The sequence below is a fragment of the Branchiostoma lanceolatum genome, chromosome 7 (assembly GCF_035083965.1).
Source record: "Branchiostoma lanceolatum isolate klBraLanc5 chromosome 7, klBraLanc5.hap2, whole genome shotgun sequence".
Taxonomy (NCBI): Eukaryota; Metazoa; Chordata; class Leptocardii; order Amphioxiformes; family Branchiostomatidae; genus Branchiostoma; species Branchiostoma lanceolatum.
Genome location: NC_089728.1, coordinates 21218751 through 21239388, shown reverse-complemented (window position 1 = coordinate 21239388; position 20638 = coordinate 21218751). Strand labels below are relative to the sequence as shown.

Sequence of the window (20638 nt, the reverse complement as noted above, 5' to 3'; positions counted from 1 at the left end):
AAATTAAAACGGCTCATTACGCTCTACGTATAAGGGCATGCAGCCCCCCTAAAATGGCTGTTCTCTCCTTCACAAACCTCCAGCCTCCTGTGATATCCCATCCCCTAGAGTTTAGGATAAAACTCTTTTAATTTTTTTGTGTAAAAAAAGACTGTTGCCAGAAAAAGTTTCCTTTTCATCATCCAAACAAAGACAACCATCTCGCAACAAACGTTGTGAATCTTACAGTCCCACACTATCCAAGTGATATAACCCTCGCTCTATCTGACATCTGACTTGCTCTTGCTTTATCTGTCTTCTGTAGCTGTGTGGATAAGTTTAAAAAAATGCACAACTCCTTTCCATTATACACCACACATTAAATCATGACGCAATCTGATAATGCCCCCCCCTGCCAGAAACGTGACGTCACATTCCGAGAAGAGCAGGATGGCTCTCGTGTGACATCAATATCCAACGTGGCGGCGCCCCTGGACGCCAACGAAATCAATATAGGTTTTGGTATCGCAAACCTGTAACGAGACGCATCCTACATCTGCTTAGAGATGTGACTCGCAATCCTGGGGACGAGACTGTGAGTCACGTGATTTACTGGTGGCTGTTGGGATACGTGTCAGATCCAACATGGCGTCGTTGGCAGTCAAAATTTAGTGATTTTTGCAATAAAACGTCTTTTTAACAATCTTGTTTCAATCTGATCGCTTCAAATTTTCATCGGTTACTGGCCAAGACTCTAGACCACCATGGCGACTCGGAGTTTGACGGAGATTTTTATCCTGATGCGGAATAATGCGGCGCAAAACAGACACATGTTCGCCGAGCAAGTGAGTACCCGTTCTGCAGATGATGTTTCGGTGAGTGAGAGTCTCCACAAAACTGCGGTGTTTGGACGAAAAGGTCAAATATATAGCCTGAAATGTTTGATTGATACAAAATTAAAGAGTTTGCATTGCATCTGCACGAAGGTGTGTGGTGGCTTGGGTTGCAAATTTTAAAGTACAACAAAATACTAATTATGTATGCAATATTTTGCATACACTCAGTTCACTTGAGGTCTCATGAAGGATTTTATTTTAATCTCATTCTTGAAGTTTTCATAGATTATTAACCATAGTCAGTAATGAGAAAATATGTGCCTTATATGGTCGCATAGCTAATGAAGCTAAAAGAAATGACGTATTGAAATTATGCGTTTTATGGCACTCAAAATACACCGCACTTTAATAGGTTTTTAAAAAGCCCCCAGATCAGATGTTGCTCACAAAATATCATTTTATTTCATTTTACAAACTGACCTGACACTGTCACATTCCCTGATGTAAGCTTACAACCACAACACTCCAAATATTAGACTTCGACCTAGAGCTTGGCTGGCAAAATTTAACTACTGATTTCTTCGGTTTCAAACAAGCTTTCATTATCATGGTAAATTACATTATGTTTACAGTGATTGTAAAAAAAATACAAAAAAAATACTCCAGCAAAAGAATTGAATAACAAATAGGTATTGAAAATTTTCTGCACTGCTCGCTTTTAGTTTTAGGCAGAAAACGTGTGACGTGGTGTGCAAGTTTGTGTGTGTTTTTGTTATGTGATTTGTTGTACGTTTGCATGTGTAATTTGCTCAGGCTCCTCTTTCATATACATTTGTAACACAGGCTTTCTAGGTTGATTTCATGTGTTTTGATTGCAGAAATGTCTTGATTTGTTTTGATTTAATTTGGATGATACAATACACATGGGACACAGGCTGTACATGTATTGCTGGTGTCGTGACCCACACGTAAATTACATCTAAAATTCTAAACATTTATTGTTTTCATCCTTAATTTACTTAAGTTCAGGGCTGTCTCCAGCTTTAGATTTTTTTCCGTCCCACTCATTGTTTGGGAGCCCGTGTTATTTTTTTTTTTCAATGTTGAATCTGTCATTCTAAGCTAACAAAAATACATTTTCATCAGTTTTAGGTAAAGAAATTGATATTTTCTTGGACGGACAAGGGTAAATCTTTTTCTGTCCCAACAAGCAAATTTCCGTCCTGGGACGGAAGGACAAGTCATGGAAACAGCCCTGGAAGTAACAGGTAGTTACATAATATGTAAAACATGTTCACAGACCACACAACAATATTCTGACGTGTTTGCATGTACATGTACACCACAGTGATTTCCATATCCATGTATTTTTGTCTCTGCCCCCCTCCCCCCCTTCAGGTTCCTGATGATAGGATGGCTCTTGTGTCTGGCATCTCCACCGACCCTGACGCCTCCATCGGTGTTCACAAGAGCTCCTTCCCTCCTGACTGGTAACAAAAAAACCTTACATGTCAACTACAGTAACTGTAAATGCAGAAAGGCTCGGTGGTTTTATGTTCACGGTGAACTTTCAGCGCGAATTTAAAACCACCACAAATCTTTTTGCCCACCTACGACTGTAGCACTACTATTGTTTCAAACACAAACTTAAAACCACCGTGAACACTCCTACCGCAAAGTAAAAACTATGCGAACTAACTTACAGTATACTATACAGTATTACTGGTAACAAACAAACCTTACATACACTATACTACAATATATATATATATATAGATAGATAGATAGATAGATAGATAGATAGATAGATAGATAGATAGATAGATAGATAGATAGATAGATAGATAGATAGATAGATAGATAGATAGATAGATAGATAGATAGATTATCATAGATAGATATATAGCTACATGAAGTTAGTATACAGTTGACAGTGACAGCCAACAGAAACTCTGTTTTCATTAGCTTCTTTTGAGAGGTCAACAGGTACATCGTGTGGAGCACCTGCCAGAGTCCTCTTAGACTTAAGTGCTTATGTGTTTGCTTATACAAGCTGATTGTACATGTGTTTATGACTGTTACTTATATAAAATGCCTGATGTCCTTTGGCACAATCAATGATTTAACTTAGGATTACTGGAAGTTTTACAATGCGCATTGGGGTATTATGTGTTCCATTAGATAACCTTGCTGATTGTGCTTATACTAGTAGCTGTTACTACCGGTAACATTGTTTTATGAAAGCCTTCATTTTTTATCTTCCAGGGTTGATGGTGTTGAAGATGTCAGCTATGAGATTACCAAGATTAGGCAAAAAAGTAAGAAGACATTTTATAAGCACATTTTTCAACTGCTGTGTATTTTGTGGCTGTTTTATTTTCTTGTGTTAGATTGCTAGATCTTTTGTTTGGGGTTTTCCCCCGGGGCTCACTGAAAATCTTTCCCCTTGTGAAAGAAATAAACAAACTAATTAAGTAGAAAAATAAAAAAAACAAAGCAAAATATCACTGTAAATCTTGCTAAATGTTTTATTTGTTGCATGCTTAATGTGTAATTTGTTTGAGCACTGATTCTTCCTTTTGAAATGAAAACTTTACGTGAGTGAAAGGAGATAGATATCTACCGATGGTAACTTGTACCAGTGCAGGTCTTCTCTCTCGCTGTCTCCGATTTTACGTCGTTTATTCCCCATCATATGGGGGTTGGACGTACTTGCACATGAATGGGGTAGCCCTAGAACTCCTCATCAAGTGCAACTATTTTTTGTAGCAATTAAGAGTGTTTACGGCTGGATGCCCTTCCTAATGCCAACCCAAACCCTCCTGCTGGGCTTAGGACATGCTTCTTGAGATTACATTATGTGCACAAACTTGAAAATGCAAGTGGTATTTCGAGCCCTGAACAATATGTTCTGCCCCCTCAGTGAAGGAGCTGTCTGTTCTCCATGACAAACAGATGAACAGACCCACGCTGGACGACTCCATGGAGGAGGAACACGCCATCGAGATTATCACTCAGGAAATCACTCAGGTGGGTTAGGGGGCCTTCCTTATCCCTCTGCTTGCAACTGTGGGCTTTTGGCAACAAAGTTGTATCGGCTACAGATTTGGGTACAGGGAGAAGGTTAATTTTGCTGTTACTTTGGCTGCACTAATCTATTTTGCTCTTGGAAATTTTGAGTAGAAATTTTAGCAAGAGAAATGAAATAGAGGACTGGAAGGAAAAATTGAATCTCATGACTTCATTCATTAAATGTTATGATTGGTTTTCGTAGTAAGGAAATCGTGAGCTCCTATTGGCCTAGATTTTCTGGTGAAGAAGAATACGGAGTTGTGTGTTACATGGACTTATCAAGGTCAGGTGTTTCATAATGGTGTCTACCAGTACAGTCAAACCTGTACAAGTGACCAGCTCTACGTAAGGGCCACCTGACCAATGTCACCACTTTTTGGTGGTCCTTTAGATAATTTCTCCATTGGACACAAGCAGTAAGAATTCTATATATATACTATATAGTTACTATCTGTCCACACAGACCATATTTTATTAGTCCACTGAGTGGCCTTTTTGGGCAGGTTTGACTGTACCAAAATACAAAACAGTGATTGGATTAGATGTTACATGTATATGTCAAATACATGTATATGATACTCAAACTGTCAAAGTAAAGTTCTTGGAATCAAATACACTCTAACACTAAGTTAGCTTTCTTCTATACAGGTTTTTACATGACTCAATAACAATCAATAACAGTATTCTATGCACATAATGTCTATTATGTACATGTATAATACATCAAGTTATTCTGTCCATGTCAAAACCTCAGTCTTTGTCTTTGTCTAGGGTTAGCCCTTTGTAATAGCCATAGGCTAGTAATGGGCAGTACTGAACAGCCAAATCTATAAGTAGATAAAAACAAAGCTTTCTCTTTTTCTAGATGTTTCACAGATGTCAACGGGCCATCCAGAACATCGGGAACAAGAGTCGGTACGCGTCCAACCAGGAGCAGAGGGTGACCAAGAACATCATGTCGTCTCACGCCAGCAACCTTCAGGACCTCTCCTTACAGTTCAGGAAGGGACAGTCAGCCTATTTAAGAAGTTAGTAGCCTAAGGGTTGATATAAGGATTTGTAGGATAACTTGAGTTGACTTACCCAAATTTTTGACTGATCAGCTCCAGTCTTTGTCAAGGAATGAACAATCCACTGCTTCTGTGACGTCACGTCATGCAGATAGAACACCTGACTTGGTGACCAATTAATCAAGTTGCATCATAAGTTGCTCATTTCGTGATAAAGACTGGATGTGGTCAGTCAAAAAATTTGTTGGAAAAAGTTGGAAATTACAGTTTGACTCTGGCCCAGAAGACTTTCAGGTTTCAGTTTTTATATTTATCCAGAAATACATTTTGCCTGGTGGCGCTTTTCCTGAGGGGGTTCAACCCCTTCCAAAGAAATATATATATTAGCAACAATCAAAATGTCAAATGATAACAGTGATTTGTATGATTTGGGGTTTTTAGCAGCCTGGAATCCAGCCTATTCTAGCTGCTAGTCCAGTCTCAACTGTATTTTTGTTTGAGGATACAAAATTCTCCCTTCTGGCGCATTTTGCATTGAAATGTGTGGTTTTTTAATGGTTTGGCTGGTACCTCAGGTGATACAGAATACACCGTGTTGTATTCTAAAATACATGTACTGACAGAGCCATGTCTGTTTGCTTTTCAGGATTGAAGAACAGAGAGGAGCGTTCCAGACAGTTTTTTGAGCCGGGGATCACGTCGGGCAGCTCTCTGATGACAGAGGAGGAGGTGGCTGTGGATGAACTATACGACAGGGTGAGTTATTGGGATGGTTTTATTCTGTTCTATTCACAATATTCATTGATGATTCGAGTAGTTAGGATACTAATGTTAATTAAATCTTCATCTTTCTCTCTCTTTGCTTCACTTTCAAAGGATGACTACTATGATAAGGTGAGGGAAGATATCAGACTTGTCAGGAGCATACTGTAAAGGCAGAAATTTTCGGGTTCGGATGTTGGAACTGCTGTTGCTACAATTTTTGTTCGTGGACACCAACTTTTCTCAACTTCTGGCGCATTTTGCATTGAAATGTGTGTTTTCTAGGGTGGGTATGACATAAATAATTCCGCATCACCTTCGTTCCAGCCGTCCCGTGGGTCGGATCACCGGGTGACCCTCTGGCCTGCGTCCCATGGTCAGGCTGGTACCGCGGGTGATACGGAATACACTTTGTTGTATTCTTTATATACCAATGAAACATCTAATGAGTAACAGAGATGTTCTAGATATAATGCCCATCCCTCCCACCTGTTTTTTCTCCCTTGCCTTCAGTATCGTCCTCTAACTTACTAAAATTTGTGATGTTTGTTGAAAAACAACAACCCTCTGACACATTGTCAAATGGACTCTCTGTCCCAGAGTACACCTTTTTACTTTTCACCTCTCTGTCCCAGAGCACACTTACTCCTCTCTGTCCCAGAGCACACTTCTTGACATTCCTGCTCTCTGTCCCAGGGGTTCACGCCGGCACAGATCCAGATGGTCGATGAGAACTCAGAGGTCGTGGAGGAGAGAGAACGGGAGATCAACAAGATCGTGCAATCCATCTCAGATCTCAACGAGATCTTCAGAGATCTGGCACAGATAGTCGTGGAACAGGTCAGAGGTGTTTGGTTTTTTTGTTGATATTTAGATTTTCCTTTTTATTCAAGGAGAATGTTCATTTGATGGTTCCGGGTTCGATACCACCGATTATGACCGATATACCCTGATGTTGTGCCCTTGGGAAAGGCATTTTACACAACTTTCCTCATTTCACTCAGTAAGTACTTAGCTTTGGTTAGGGATGTCCCTCAGATAGGACTTTAAATAGAGGTCCCATGTTTGAGGAGAGTCACACCTCGAAAAGTGTAGGGGTCCATCCCAGTGTGAGTGGTTTTAAACATACAGTCCTATGGCCGCACATGGGGCAAATGTCGTATTGAGGTTACCTGCACGCCGAATGGCAGTCGCTCCAAACCCTTGCGATTCAGCCCTGCCCATTTGTGCGCTCCTCGCAATTCAGTCCCTAGCTGCAAAGAGGGAGTATTTGGCCTACCCAATTATAATGACGATTTTTTAAAAATGGGATGTCATCTTCCTATTGTGAATGATGTTTCTGGCATGTAAGGGCATGTTACATGTACATAGAATGTGATGTCTACCCTAGCCATAAACTTTACCCTAGCCATAGACCAGTATTTTAGCGCACATACCTGTTGTGTGTTTAATGTCAACATGTTTCATGTGACTTTATTGTGACATGCAAGTTGATTTTAATAAACTGAAAATGAAACTTTCATTCAGACCCTTGTAGTGCCTAGTGGCACATAAGGCAGCAAGTTTCCTTGCTGTTTCAGTAGCAGGGTATGTTTTTGCAGGGAGGGGTTGCTAGCCCTTCCCCTTTAACATGCTTCAGGCACCTCTTGGAACACGGGAGCCCCATTTAACATCTCTTCCGAAAGACGGGTGCAGCCCCAACCGAGATGTCCTGTCCGGGATTGAACCGGGGTCCCCCAGTTAGCAACTAGTTAGAACAAGGAGCTCAACTGTGAAGCTGCTACCAGTTGAGCTACAGGGTCGTACCTAGGAAAAAACTTATAAGCCTCTAAAATTGTTGTTTACATGTACATTCCTTTGCATTTTTCACAGGGCACAGTGTTGGATAGAATAGACTACAACATTGAGCAGACATCTACTAAAGTTGAATCTGGGCTTCAGCAATTACAAAAGGTGGGTAAAACAGTATACTATCAAACCAGAATTATCATAAGTTGTTCAGTTTTTTTCTAAGCTTTTCATTAAATTTTATGGTTACCGGAAATTATTACGTCATTTTAACATAAACTTTGTACCATAACATCAGCTTGGCTGCCTGGCGCTCCACTATGTATTGTCTTGTTGCAATTTTTCATAAAGAATAAAGAACATCTGCACCAACTTGCTCAATATGTGATTGTACTTCCCATATTCTACAGGCAGAGAAATACCAGAAAAAGAACAGAAAAATGCTGCTGATCTTGGTGCTCGCTGTCATAGTTATAATTATGTTTATCATTTTAGTGGCGACAAAATTCCGATAATGAGAGAAAGGCCTGTGCAATGCTGGCAGGACTTTGTTTCAATGTAGAATTCAAAGATAACACAAAAAGCTGTATACTGAAGAATTGTTTCACTCGTAAACTTGAAAGCAGGCCAAAACAGTGTCTTGAACCTTTCTCATTTCTGCTTTTTGGCGACGCCTCAGGGGCGAGCCAAATTTTTTTTTATGTAACATGAATGTTGTATAATGGTATCATGTTTGTCAGCACTCTCCTTAAAATTGAAGAACCCTTAAAAGTGTGTTTTCCTAAAAATACACATTACAAAATGTCTAATACCCGACAGTTGATATGCGTACCATATCACAGTATGTAAGTTGTAAAAGTTGATGTGGCAAAAGCTTATTTATAATGCTGGCGGAATCTTTATTAAAATTGTTGGGACTTTAACTTCTAGTCTTTGACGCTAACAAATTGATAAACATGTGCCAAGTAATACTCATATGAAGATATTTATAGTGTTACAGGAGAACAATTCTTCATTAAAAAAATCATACTAACATACATGTATACATCCTAAAACAAATCAATTCACAGAACAAGCTGGCTTTTCTGGTGTTACCATTGTTTCTGTTGTTACATTATCTTGTGACCACTACTGCGTACAACATCTGTTGACCATTTATTTGTACCTGTGAAATAAGTATATTTTGAACTCTGTGAGTTGATAAGTTTGAATTTAAAAGGTGTGAGCTTCAAACTCTAAGGCTATACACAAGCTCAATTTCTTGGGTAGCGTCGGTGATATGTGTTGATTTCTGTTGTTGGGAAAACAAAAATCTGTCACTTCTTTCAACGGTGGGCAATGATGGCATTTAGGTACCGAGTTACATGCACTGTAAACCAAAAAGCCTCAATTTGAAATGACTTTTTTAGCAGTGATGCCTGTAGTAGTATAGTTTGTATCACCCTTCCAAGCACTGTTCTGTTTTAGCATTGTTGTACTTGTGAGTTTTATTCTGCGAGCCTACTTTGATGAAATTCGTCGGAAACTTCAAAAGGCTCGTAAAAATATGAAATACAAGGACAGCTAAAGACATTAAGTGGTCACCATTTCAAGTAAGCAATCAAACATACTAGCTGCTTAAGGCTATTTTAAGTTGCATCTGTCTGTGTTTCACTGTTTTGCATCAGAAAAAGCAAGATGGCTGCCTCCGTGGATGGCAGATAAAACAAAACAGCTTTTTGCTTGGCAAAAGAGCAATTGTGTTGAAAAACAGTATTATACTGTCCAAACACAGGTCTAGATATACAAATATGGTTACACTATGTATACAACAGAGAGCTGACTTTGTCTACGGAAGCAGAAAAAACATTTGAAGTCTCAAGCTAAGACAGTACATCTTTAACTTCTTTCTTTTATTAGTTTGGATTCCTTGTACATGTTACAGTAGTATATTAGTTAGGTGCTTGTAAATATGTACATCTTTTAAGCTGCTTGCATACAAACTAAGAGGATATTGTGGAGAGGGATTTTCCCAAGTGGTAAAGAAATGATTGAAAGAAAAAAAAGAAATGTTGCAGCTCTGGAGTTTATTATGGTGGATTCTGTGAGGTGTAATAATCAGAGAATGTTGAACGAGAGGGAAGAGAATTTTACTGAATAAATATGAAATATTACACCAACTGATGTGTTTGTGTTTTAGACATGATGTAATAGAAAGAGTTTGTACTTAATTATTTGCTTGGGTGGTATCATTTGAATAGGTTCTTGTTCAAAATGATGTTTGAAAAAGAGGACTGCACTACCTTAAAGTATTCATTATATGAAAGTTCAGCCATCCACATTCTATTTTTTTTTCCCAAAAATTCTATAAGTTAACTATGACAGAATGATGACCACTTGCGATGACGCCATGTTATTTTTGGTGCGACCCATCATGCTACCAGAGGAGGGGACTGTAGATCCTGCTTGGTCACTATCACAATCCGACTTGTCGTGTCGTCTTCACGTCACCGTTGTTGTCTTCCCCCTCGGCCAGAGATACAGCGTGACGGCACTTCTTTGCTGGAGCAGTGGTCTTCTCAGACTGGCACCAGCAGCCTCCATCTGTGTCCTCAGCAAGGCTGTCCTGCTGGGAGGAACAGCTTCCCTGGTCATCCGTGTCTGCATGGTCTCCAGACCTGTCGTGGACACCTTCGGTCTTCATATTATCGTCTTCACTCACCAAGGAGCCTGTATAGCCCTTAAAGACACCGTCACTTCCGACTTCAGCCTCCTGAGACACTTGGCCCCTTGTGTCTACAGAAGGGGGGGAAGCAGAGAGGTTTGATGCCTTCAGCTGTGCGGACTTGCACTCCTTCGTGTTGTTCTCCGCTGCGATGGCAGCATGGTGGTATACCGTGGGGTTAGGCTTCTCCACGACTAGATCATACAAACTGTTGCACCGAGGCTGACATGTCTTCAGATTCCAGCTCATCAAAGCTGGAGTAGAGGATGCCACCCTTGCCATGTGCGGAGTGCTTGGGTTTCTTCTTTTCTCTTCCAGGTGGTGGACCGTGCCAGGTGCAGGTTCCACATTGCTGGCAGGTGCAGTATCCTCCGTCATGCAGCTGTCAGTACAGCTGTACTCACCTGAGGCATCCTTCGCGTCTTGGGTACTCACATTTTTGTGTAGTGAAGGCTCATTGGCCGCTGTTTGCCACACCCCAGCCGGGGACGGAACAGCTGAAGTCGTGTAGAGGAGGTCTAACCCTCTGTGTGCCGCGGCCTGCTGTTGGTCGGGCTGTACCATGGCTTGAACAAAACCGTTCGCTTTGCCCGGTGCTCTGGGGGTTGCACTGAGGCTCTTGTAGGTCTGAGGAAAGTAGATGTACATGTATTAGAATACATCTTCAAAGTTCTTCTCAGTAGGTACGATTTTCTACAAATGGAAATATTTCAAACACAGCTGTTGGTACCTTAGAATATCTTCAAACAATAAGACACCCTGTGGCTATCGAGCTATTTTGGGGCACATCCGGGGCCTGCGGTGACCTTAACTCGGACTTAAGTTCAACCCGGAACCCTATAACAAATAGATGCCATGAACTAATCGTGCGAACACCGAGAGGTAGCTCTAGTTCTTCTTCTCTACTTCTATTCTATAGTCTGTAAACCCCCTATTAGGGGTATCGCACAGACGGCAGTCCACCGGGATAAATTTGTGGCTTCGGGACCCGGCCGGGGCTACATCGGTGCAGTTGGTACCGAAGCATAATTGGGAGACTCCGGTTCAATCCTGGGTAAGACATGTCGGTTGGGGCTACACGCGTCATTCGGAAGGGACGTAAAATGTGGGTGCCATTCGAGGAGGTGGCAAAACACACCTGTAAAAATATACCCTGCTACTGAAACAGCAAGGAAACTTGCTGCCCAATATGTGCCACTAATTATAAGCACTACAAGATGAACAGCAACACATTTCTCGGAGCGTTCCTCACCTCGTATAGACCGAGTCCCATCAGCGTCCCCCCGCCCACCAGGAGCCCCATGTCGGCGGGACTGAGACCGGTCTGACCGCAGGGTCTGTAGGAGACGCCCCAAGCTGTACCCGTCAGGGGACTGGGGGTGTCCTGAGGCAGTGAGTTCAGGAGAAGGCCGGGCAAACCTGGCATAGAAAGATTTATATCATATTTACTTTTGAACTGACTTGTATCAACATATGGAAGGTACAGGATTTCCTGTTATGTCCCTCCATTCGAATCGGTTTTACGTGGCTTCCACTTGGACATACCCTGGGGGCCAGACACCGTATATCGGCTAGCCACCAAGCACCGCACACGCGCCCAAGCTTTCCCGGGCCACCCTCCCGCTGTCCCCCGAAGACCGACCCCGCCCCACTCTCCGCTGTAAACCCAAGATCTGCTAGCCTCCGTATATGGCTAGCAGATCTTGGGTTTACAGCGGAGAGTGGGGCGGGGTCGGTCTTCAGGGGACAGCGGGAGGGTGGCCCGGGAAAGCTTGGGCGCGCGTGCGGTGCTTGGTGGCTAGCCGATATACGGTGTCTGGCCCCCAGGGTACAACAACACAAGTTTTTGGAGCATCTAGACAATCGATCGCACACGCACACACAATCGACTCCCTTGAACGAGGGTGTGGGGGAGACTAAAGGGATAGGGACATGCGCATAGCATGCACGATGAGAGACTCAAGATTCTTTTCTTATAAGAACTTTGAAAACCTTTTGTGGGGGGGGGCAATTTGGTGAAATTGTGGCATTTTACTGGTTGATGGCATAGTATAGGGTTTTAAGAAAATGTTTTGGCAAAAAAACAAAAACATATATGGTGTCGCTATTGGATACATGATGCCAGATCTCCCAGCTGGCTGTTGGCCTGTTGTAGGCCTGGCTCAGGGGTCAAAGTTGAGCTTTGTTTACAAATTGGCCTGTAGCTAGAAAATAGCCGTATAAAATTCCTTGTGGCGGCAAGTACGGACAAATTAAGAAGTAATCTACCACATGAAGGTGAGTTTGTTAGTCTCCAACCAGACCCAATGGATTGCAAAGACCGTATCCAACTGGAAGAAGGAGCTTGTACAGCAATCCAAGGTTTGCAAAACGTACTTCCTCTGCCAGTTTGATACGGTCTTGATGCAACACATAATGACAACAAGAACTGCCCGGACAAAAGAATTATCTCACAAAACGCCTCAAAAACCACTTTAACGCAAACAAACAACAAAACGTAGCGCCACGCCACAAAATGCTACTATACGCAAAACCTTATAGGGAACAACGCCGCCCCGAGTCGTTTCATCAACCGTCACAGGCGTCGACTCGAACACCTCCCGCCGAAAACTCAGGCAACAGTCGGCATGTTTCTGCGTGGCTGCTACGGGACTCACATGACATAGTAGTAGTGCACTATACCTTCTTTATATGGAGGGTATGACGTCACACCGTCTGACCAATGGCTGTGTATGTCAAAAAGTAAGCTGACTATTAGTCATTTAGTGTATTACAGTTGCAGGATAACACAATTGCTGTTATGTATGAATCAAACAAGTCGGGGTACATACGCTACAAGACGGGGTATATACGCTACGAGTCGGGGTACATACGCTACAAGTCGGGGTACATACGCTACAAGACGGGGTACATACGCTACATGACGGGGTACATACGCTACAAGACGGGGTACATACGCTACAAGTCGGGGTACATACGCTACAAGTCGGGGTACATACGCTACAAGTCGGGCTACATACGCTACAAGACGGGGTACATACGCTACATGACGGGGTACATACGCTACAAGACGGGGTACATACGCTACAAGTCGGGGTACATACGCTAGAAGTCGCGGTACATACGCTACAAGTCGGGCTACATACGCTACAAGACGGGGTACATACGCTACAAGTCGGGGTACATACGCTACAAGTCGCGGTACATACGCTACAAGACGGGGTACATACGCTACAAGTCAGGGTACATACGCTACAAGTCGGGGTAAATTCGCTAAAAGTCGGGGAACATACGCTACAAGTCGAGGTACATACGCTACAAGTCGGGGTACATACACTACAAGATGGGGTACATACGCTACAAGACGGGGTACATACGCTGCAAGTCGGGGTACATACGCTACAAGACGGGGTATATACGTTACAAGTCGGGGTACATACGAAACAAGACGGGGTACATACGCTACAAGAGGGGGTACATACGCTCTCAAGTTGGGGTACATACGCTACAAGTCAGGGTACATACGCTACAAGTCGGGGTACATACGCTACAAGACGTGGTACATACGCTACAAGTCTGGGTACATACCCTACAAGACGGGGTAAATTCGCTACAAGATGGGGTACATACGCTACAAGACGGGGTAAATTCGCTACAAGAGGGGGTACATACGCTACAAGACGGGGTACGTGTGCTACAAGTCTGGGTACATATGCTACAAGACGGGGTATATACGTTACAAGTCGGGGTACATACGCTACAAGACGTGGTACATACGCTACAAGAGGGGGTACATACGCTCTCAAGTTGGGGTACATACATGTACGCTACAAGTCGGGGTACATACGCTACAAGTCGGGGTACATACGCTACAAGTCGGGGTACATACGCTACAAGACGGGGTATATACGCTACAAGTCGGTGTACATACGCTATAAGACGGGGTACATACGCTACAAGATGGGGTACATACGCTCTCAAGTTGGGGTACATACATGTACGCTACAAGTCGGGGTACATACGCTACAAGTCGGGGTACATACGCTACAAGACGGGGTACATACGCTACAAGTCGGGGTACATACGCTACAAGACGGGGTATATAAGTTACAAGTCGGGGTACATTCGAAACAAGACGGGGTACATACGCTACAAGACGGGGTACATACGCTACAAGATGGGGTACATACGCTACAAGTCGGGGTACATACGCTACAAGACGGGGTGTATAAGTTACAAGTCGGGGTACATACGCTACAAGACGGGGTACATACGCTACAAGATGGGGTACATACGCTCACAAGTCGGGGTACAGACGCTACAAGTCGGGATACATACGCTACAAGACGGGGTACATACGCTACAAATCGGGGTACATACGCTACAAGACGGGGTATATACGCTACAAGTCGGGGTACATACGCTACAAGACGGGGTACATACGCTACAAGTCGTGGTGCATACCCTACAAGACGGGGTAAATTCGCTACAAGTCGGTGTACATACGCTACAAGACGGGGTACATACGCTGCAAGTCGGGGTACATACGCTACAAGATGGGGTACATACGCTCTCAAGTTGGGGTACATACGCTACAGGTCGGGTTACATACACTACAAGTCGGGGTACATACGCTACAAGACGGGTTACATACGCTACAAGTCGGGGTACATACGCTACAAGACGGGCCGGGGTACATACGCTACAAGTCGGGGTACATACCGTACAAGACGGGGTAAACTCGCTACAAGTCGGGATACATACGCTACAAGTCGGGGTACATACACTACAAGTCGGGGTACATACGCTACAAGACGGGGTATATACGCTACAAGTCGGGGTACTATTGGTAAAACTTGTCTGTATTCGGTAAAATTCGAATGTTTCTTAGTAGAAAATTGTATGAATTCCACAAAATTCCTATACTTCTTAGTAGTGGATCATATGTATTCCGTAAAACTCGTATGAATACTTAAGCGCCCCTGGAACAATGTCTTCTACTTTTATAACTGTCATTTCGATATTTCATGCAGCTGACTTGGGCCGACATTGCGTTCTTCAACATGCTGGGCTGGGTGACGCCCCTTGACCCCGCCGTACTGGACCGCTTCCCCAACCTCACCAAGGTCATGGACAACGTGCAGTACCAGCAGGGGATCGCTAGGTGGCTCAAGGAGCGCCCGCAGACCAACATGTAGCCGTGTCGTGCCGTGGAAATAGCTAACTATAGTCGTTTGCCAAGATTTAACACGATTAATGTTTCCTTACCAAGCAAGATACACAGAGTATATGTGATACATGTATAATGATCATAGACTAACGGAGCCTTACCTAGAAATACATGTACATAACTTCAATCTACTTAAATCAATCTACCACCAGTGTGACATAACCTAGAATCTAGCATCCACTCAATAAAAAGACGCATATGTATGGCTTGGAGAAAGCGACATGCTTTCTCAGAATTCTAACAGATTAGTCTCCTCCAGACTTTTCGTGATACGACTAAAGGGTATCGTAACAAACGAATAAACGTAAGACGAATAGCGACTTGGAGTATTTTAGCATCATCTTAAATATATCTACAATGTCTTAGAAAAATTACATTTTTAGTAGCTGTAATAGGCTAGAATCTGGTTGTCTTGCTTGTTTTGTATTAAATGGTATATCATTGTCTTTGCCTTTCCCTTTGCGATGACGTCATGGATGATGGTGTCCTTGAAGGTGTACATGTGCGTCATTGCAATATCCTTTGGGTTGCAAAGATCAGATGCAAAGAACTCTCTAACTTGGAAGGGAGCCACCCGTAGGATTTGTATAATTTAAACAAAGCCCCCCACTCGTGCCAAACCATGGCGTGACAAGAGCAACACGCGTAGACCAATTAAGTTCACCGGCTCTCTGCTAATGTAATTCATGTACGCCACCAGACAATCACTGTGGGCGTAAAATATAACACAGAAGAAACAAGCGGTGTTGAACATGGAGATTCTACATTTCGGGCAAACAAGCTGGTGGTGAGAAGACGGCGATGGACAAACACGTCTACAGGAAGGCCTTCAACGTCTACAGCTCATGCAGCGATGAGACCGGCGATGACTACCAGGAGGCCTGCACGGTCTCTCCGTCAAGTGTTGCGTGGAGTGCCCCTGGCCTGAACCCCGTTATGGGAACCTCAGACGTATCAGGAGAGCTAGGTAAGGTAACCTACAATATATCGGAGTACTACAGAAAGACTTGCGACGGAATGAAAGTAAGTTCTGAATACTTGCTGGCCTTAGCGACGATACCAAGTTTACTTTGCATAAAAATCTTACTTACCACACTTGCCTAGTTGTACAGCGGTGAAAATATTACCAACCTATCCTTTCCCGTATTCCCGTTTTGATTGTTCTATTTCTCAGTCTCAGATTTTATTTGCATTTCTCTGCGTATCAGAAATGTAAAATGCATCCTGCAGGTTCGTCTAGTCCTCAATCTAACGACATATCTAAACCCGCGGACCCCGGATCTGTCTCTGCTGACACCGCTGGGTACATCCCAGGGGTCGGTATGAGGAGCCCTGGACAGTCCCAAGTCTGGACCAACGCCATGTTGAAGACCTATCCATGGGTAACCATTGCTCTGACATGCTGTCTGCTGGGCACTGTCATCTTTCTGGGTGAGTGATGCGATCTTTTCAAAAATGGTACCGTTGGCAGGACATGATAGGCACAGAAAGCTTTGAGTATCATCTACGACACGGTGCTTTTGTGTGTTTATGTATACGTAGATGTGACAGTAGTGCTGCGGACCGATACCACAATACCGGATCATGAAGTACCGGTGCTGTACCGATATAAATTTACTCCAAGTATGTGCTTATTTTGTGACTGATCTCCTGATCTCATATGCAACACCAAACGTGACCAAATTTCAAAGTGATACCTTGGAACAGCGTACAATGTAACTAATATGCAACAGATCATTCAGGCAGGCCGGGAGTTTTGATAGCAAGGCCAAAGGAGTTTGGCAGTAGGAAACCTAGTTATGGTATTTAGATAAAGATACTGATAAATTGACAACAGTTTATTTGTGTTTCTGTCATTAGTAAATAAGTTCAGAAGAAGTTGCTTTTTCAAATTGTTCAGGTACAGGTACACGTCCGGACCTGTACCTAAACCTCTGCACCAGTACCTGTACCTGTACCTGATGCAACGTTTAGATACGCAGCACTATGTGACAGTGTCAGACCTGAAGCCGTCAGTCACCATGCCCAACCAGATGGTTGGTAGTAAATGGTAGACGCTAAACGGTGGTTAATGCTACGGTCACATTTCCAAACCGGGGCCCGGCCGGGCTGTTTGCGGGAACGGAAAATTGTAGTGTAACTTTATGTCAAGAAATATACACAATTTATGCTCATGATTGATATTTTGTATGTCTGTGTTTTGTTGTCTTTTAGATCATATTTTTCGTTCCCGCAAACTGCCCGGCCGGGCCCCGGTTTTGAAATGTGACCGTAGCATAACTTAAAGTCTCGGTTCTCCTTTATGATTTCGTGCTTTCGTGTCTTTTAACAGCCGTGACAGTGTCGGATCTAAAACTGTCTGTCAGAGAGCTAACCAAGAAAACGAATAACGATCTGTCGGGCCTGAAGCTTTTAGTCAGCAGGCTTGAAAAGAAGACAAATAATAATCCGTCAAACCTTAGAATGTCCCTGAATAAGCTCAGCGAGGAAACAACTGGTGAACTGTCGGACCCGAAGCTCAGCAAGAAAACGACTGATAATCTGTCAAACCTGATATTGTCAGTCAACAAGCTCGACGAGAAGACAGCCAGGATCCAGGAAGATATCTCTGGATGGATGCAACAGGTAAGAAGAAAACTCATCTAATAAACTACTTAATGACAGATGAAAGACTTGAAAATGAACTTCCTAGTTTGAGACATTCATATTGCAACCATAATTGTGGAACATAGCATTTACATTTACAGGAAAGGGGAAAAGTAAAGAATGTATCGGGAAGGCTAATCGAAAATGAGAAAGCTTTGCACGACGTTGTGGACTGTGCGACACAGCTGACCGACTCTGAGATACCGAATGAGAATACAACGCTGCAACGTCTGGAGAAGCTAGAAGCCGAGAGCAACATGAAGAAGCTACAAGAAAAACCGGAGAAAGAACGTGATCCAAGTCACCTACCAGGTAAGAATACATCGTTTGCACGAATTTCCCTAGATTCGTTTTGATCACTTAGTACATATGACGTTAAAAAATCACATAGACATAGAAATCAACGCCAAATATATCACATTTTAGGCGCTTTAAACGATATTAATTGTGCCATATTGTTGAAGACCATATTGGATACTCTTGGATGTTTTTCAGCGACCTGCCCTGAAGAGTACAAGAAGTATCGCGAAGTCTGCTACAAAGTCTTTGAGACCTCGAAGACGTTCTCCGAATCGGCTGCCACCTGTCGGATTGACGGAGGCACCAACGCCATGCCCCGGGACGCCGGTATCGACGCCTTCCTCAGGTCTCTGAAGAATGAGCTCGAGTTAAGCAAGACCGGCGGCTTTTGGATCGGCTTACATGACAAGCGACAAGAAGGCAAGTGGGAATGGATCGACGGTACCGCTCTGGGGTCTGGCTACAACGGTTGGGCATTCACTCAAGCAGACAACGGTTGGAAAGATCAGGACTGCGCCTGGTACGGGTACAGGTTGGACGAGTGGTTTGATTGGCCTTGTGGCATGAGCGAATTTTTCATCTGTCAAGTCCTACTATCAGGTTAAGGTACAATTGAAGGGTGGCTGAGGAGTTTTGGGATGTTATTGAAAAACCCCTTTATAATCGTTTATAAACCTTCCTCACCCTTGATTTTTTTCAGGTGGTACCTTATAGCAAGATGATAATTTATGCGAATTGGTATGACGTCATGATTACATCATCATGGGTTATAAGGCCACGCCCATTTTTAGAAAAAAAGCTCTCCTTGGCTTGTACTTCGATGTTTATCAATATTACTTTGCAGGAATGTACATGATAGTAATACATCAAGGATTATGCGAGTCTACGTTTATATTTTGAAATGATGATTTTGGGCTAAGTTATATTGTTTTTGATCAAATTACCATTTCACAAGATGATGCATTCTTTCAGAAACGCTAGAAACATATTGAGTTGACAGCTACACCAAGTATACGAAACCTTCATTTGTGCAAAGTACTTTTTTAGTAGCACTGACTTTGCACAACCACTACAAGTATTTCGTATTGAAAAAAATACATCTTGACCAATACGATGTATGGTAATATCACCCGATACTGTATCAAACGACTGTACAATTTTTCTACCAATTAAGTAATTAGAACAGGTCAATAAATACAGTTTTTCGTGAGAAAAACTATGCTGTGTTGACTGGAATCTTCCACCCTGTTTGCAGCGTCCTAAGTGACATGTTTGTACCAGTTGTTATTTGTGATACCTTTTAACATCATGGACTTCAAAATCTACCACATTTAATGAAAATAAAACACATAATGATCGTTTCGCAAGTTTACGCGTGTACTAGCTTGATTCACGTCAGCAGTATACTGTATTTGTTCAACATGTTTTGTCCTGTTATGAGCTTAGCCCAGTATAGCAAAAATGCGCCATAAAGGTCTTCCTTCATTCAATTAGAAGGCGGAGATACAAATTTTTTGATAAAAAACGGTTCCCTTTCCCATTGTTCGCATGACCAATTAATGCAATAATCTGTGGGTAGACACAGCTGCAGCAGTCAGTATTAGCAATGTTTTTTCTCCACCATTATGAATCCAACATGTTTTGAATCCGTGTGAGACGGTGTAAGATTGGTCTGCGTGTGACGAGACTGGCACTTGACACGCCATTCTTTCCTACGAGTGGGAGGGATTTGATTAAAACATAGAAGTGGCGTCGTGTGGCGTAACCGCTAGAACATTCGGCCGTCAAACAAGGAAACCCGAGTTCGATCCCGGGTTGCCCCCAGACATGTCTGGACATGCGTCCGGACGTTATGCCCTTGGGAAAGGCACAATATAAATTTCCTCACTTCTTCACAAATTTCCTCACTTCACTCAGGTGAAAATGAGTACCTAGCTTCGGTTAGGGACGTCCCTCGGATAGGACGTTGAATGGAGGTCCCGTGTTTGGGGAGAGCCACGCCCCGCGCACTTAAAGAACCCACTACACCTTTCAAAAAAGAGTAGGGGCATGCCCCGGTGTGCGATGGTCCAAACCTTACAGTCTGGTCTGGGTTGACATCTTGAAAAGGTGATAGTCACCTGTTATGTCAACCCTTCCACAAATGTAGTAAATCTGAATAAATAGATAAATAAAAAAAGCCCCAGAGCGTCTCCCTCCTAAGTTGGAGTTCTTTCCGTCTTTCCTCGTGCAAAGACCCGTCTACTCTCTGCTTATTTAATTCATGCAATCGTCTGGCAACGTACAAGCTACCAGACAATCATAGTGGGCG

The 20638-nt window shown here is 43.0% G+C and overlaps 2 protein-coding genes across 5 annotated transcripts; one reads left to right on the top strand and one right to left on the bottom strand.

Annotated features, from left to right (window-relative positions):
- The first annotated feature begins 586 nt into the window (after window positions 1-586).
- Window positions 587-9606, top strand: LOC136438128 (syntaxin-16-like). 4 transcript variants are annotated; one of them, XM_066432844.1, is made up of 10 exons: window positions 587-824; window positions 2214-2305; window positions 3081-3133; window positions 3739-3845; window positions 4753-4915; window positions 5544-5653; window positions 5774-5791; window positions 6356-6499; window positions 7532-7612; window positions 7858-9606. In XM_066432844.1, exons 1-10 carry the CDS (start codon window positions 744-746, stop codon window positions 7960-7962), a joined length of 954 nt encoding a protein of 317 aa, XP_066288941.1. In that variant the 5' UTR covers window positions 587-743; the 3' UTR covers window positions 7963-9606. The 4 variants fall into 4 exon arrangements, with proteins under 4 accessions (XP_066288941.1, XP_066288939.1, XP_066288942.1 ...); XM_066432842.1 differs by having other exon boundaries at window positions 587-854; XM_066432845.1 differs by lacking the exon at window positions 5774-5791 and having other exon boundaries at window positions 588-824.
- Window positions 9607-9902: 296 nt separating this feature from the next.
- On the bottom strand, window positions 9903-12886 carry LOC136438711 (uncharacterized). Its single transcript, XM_066433624.1, has 3 exons — window positions 12686-12886; window positions 11404-11570; window positions 9903-10778 (listed from the first exon to the last, which is right to left on the bottom strand). Exons 2-3 carry the CDS (start codon window positions 11452-11454, stop codon window positions 9903-9905), a joined length of 927 nt encoding a protein of 308 aa, XP_066289721.1. The 5' UTR covers window positions 11455-11570; window positions 12686-12886.
- Window positions 12887-20638: the final 7752 nt, after the last annotated feature.

Excerpts from the sequence above, each read along its gene's own strand:
- LOC136438128 (XM_066432842.1), top strand. The coding sequence starts at position 744 with ATGGCGACTCGGAGTTTGACGGAGATTTTTATCCTGATGCGGAATAAT. Across the intron at positions 855-2,213 it reads GTTCTGCAGATGATGTTTCG|GTTCCTGATGATAGGATGGC; the intron begins GTGAGTGAGAGT and ends CCCCCCCTTCAG. Across the intron at positions 2,306-3,080 it reads AGCTCCTTCCCTCCTGACTG|GGTTGATGGTGTTGAAGATG; the intron begins GTAACAAAAAAA and ends TTTATCTTCCAG.
- LOC136438711 (XM_066433624.1), bottom strand. The coding sequence starts at position 11,454 with ATGGGGCTCCTGGTGGGCGGGGGGACGCTGATGGGACTCGGTCTATAC. Across the intron at positions 10,779-11,403 it reads TGGGACTCGGTCTATACGAG|ACCTACAAGAGCCTCAGTGC; the intron begins GTGAGGAACGCT and ends TACTTTCCTCAG.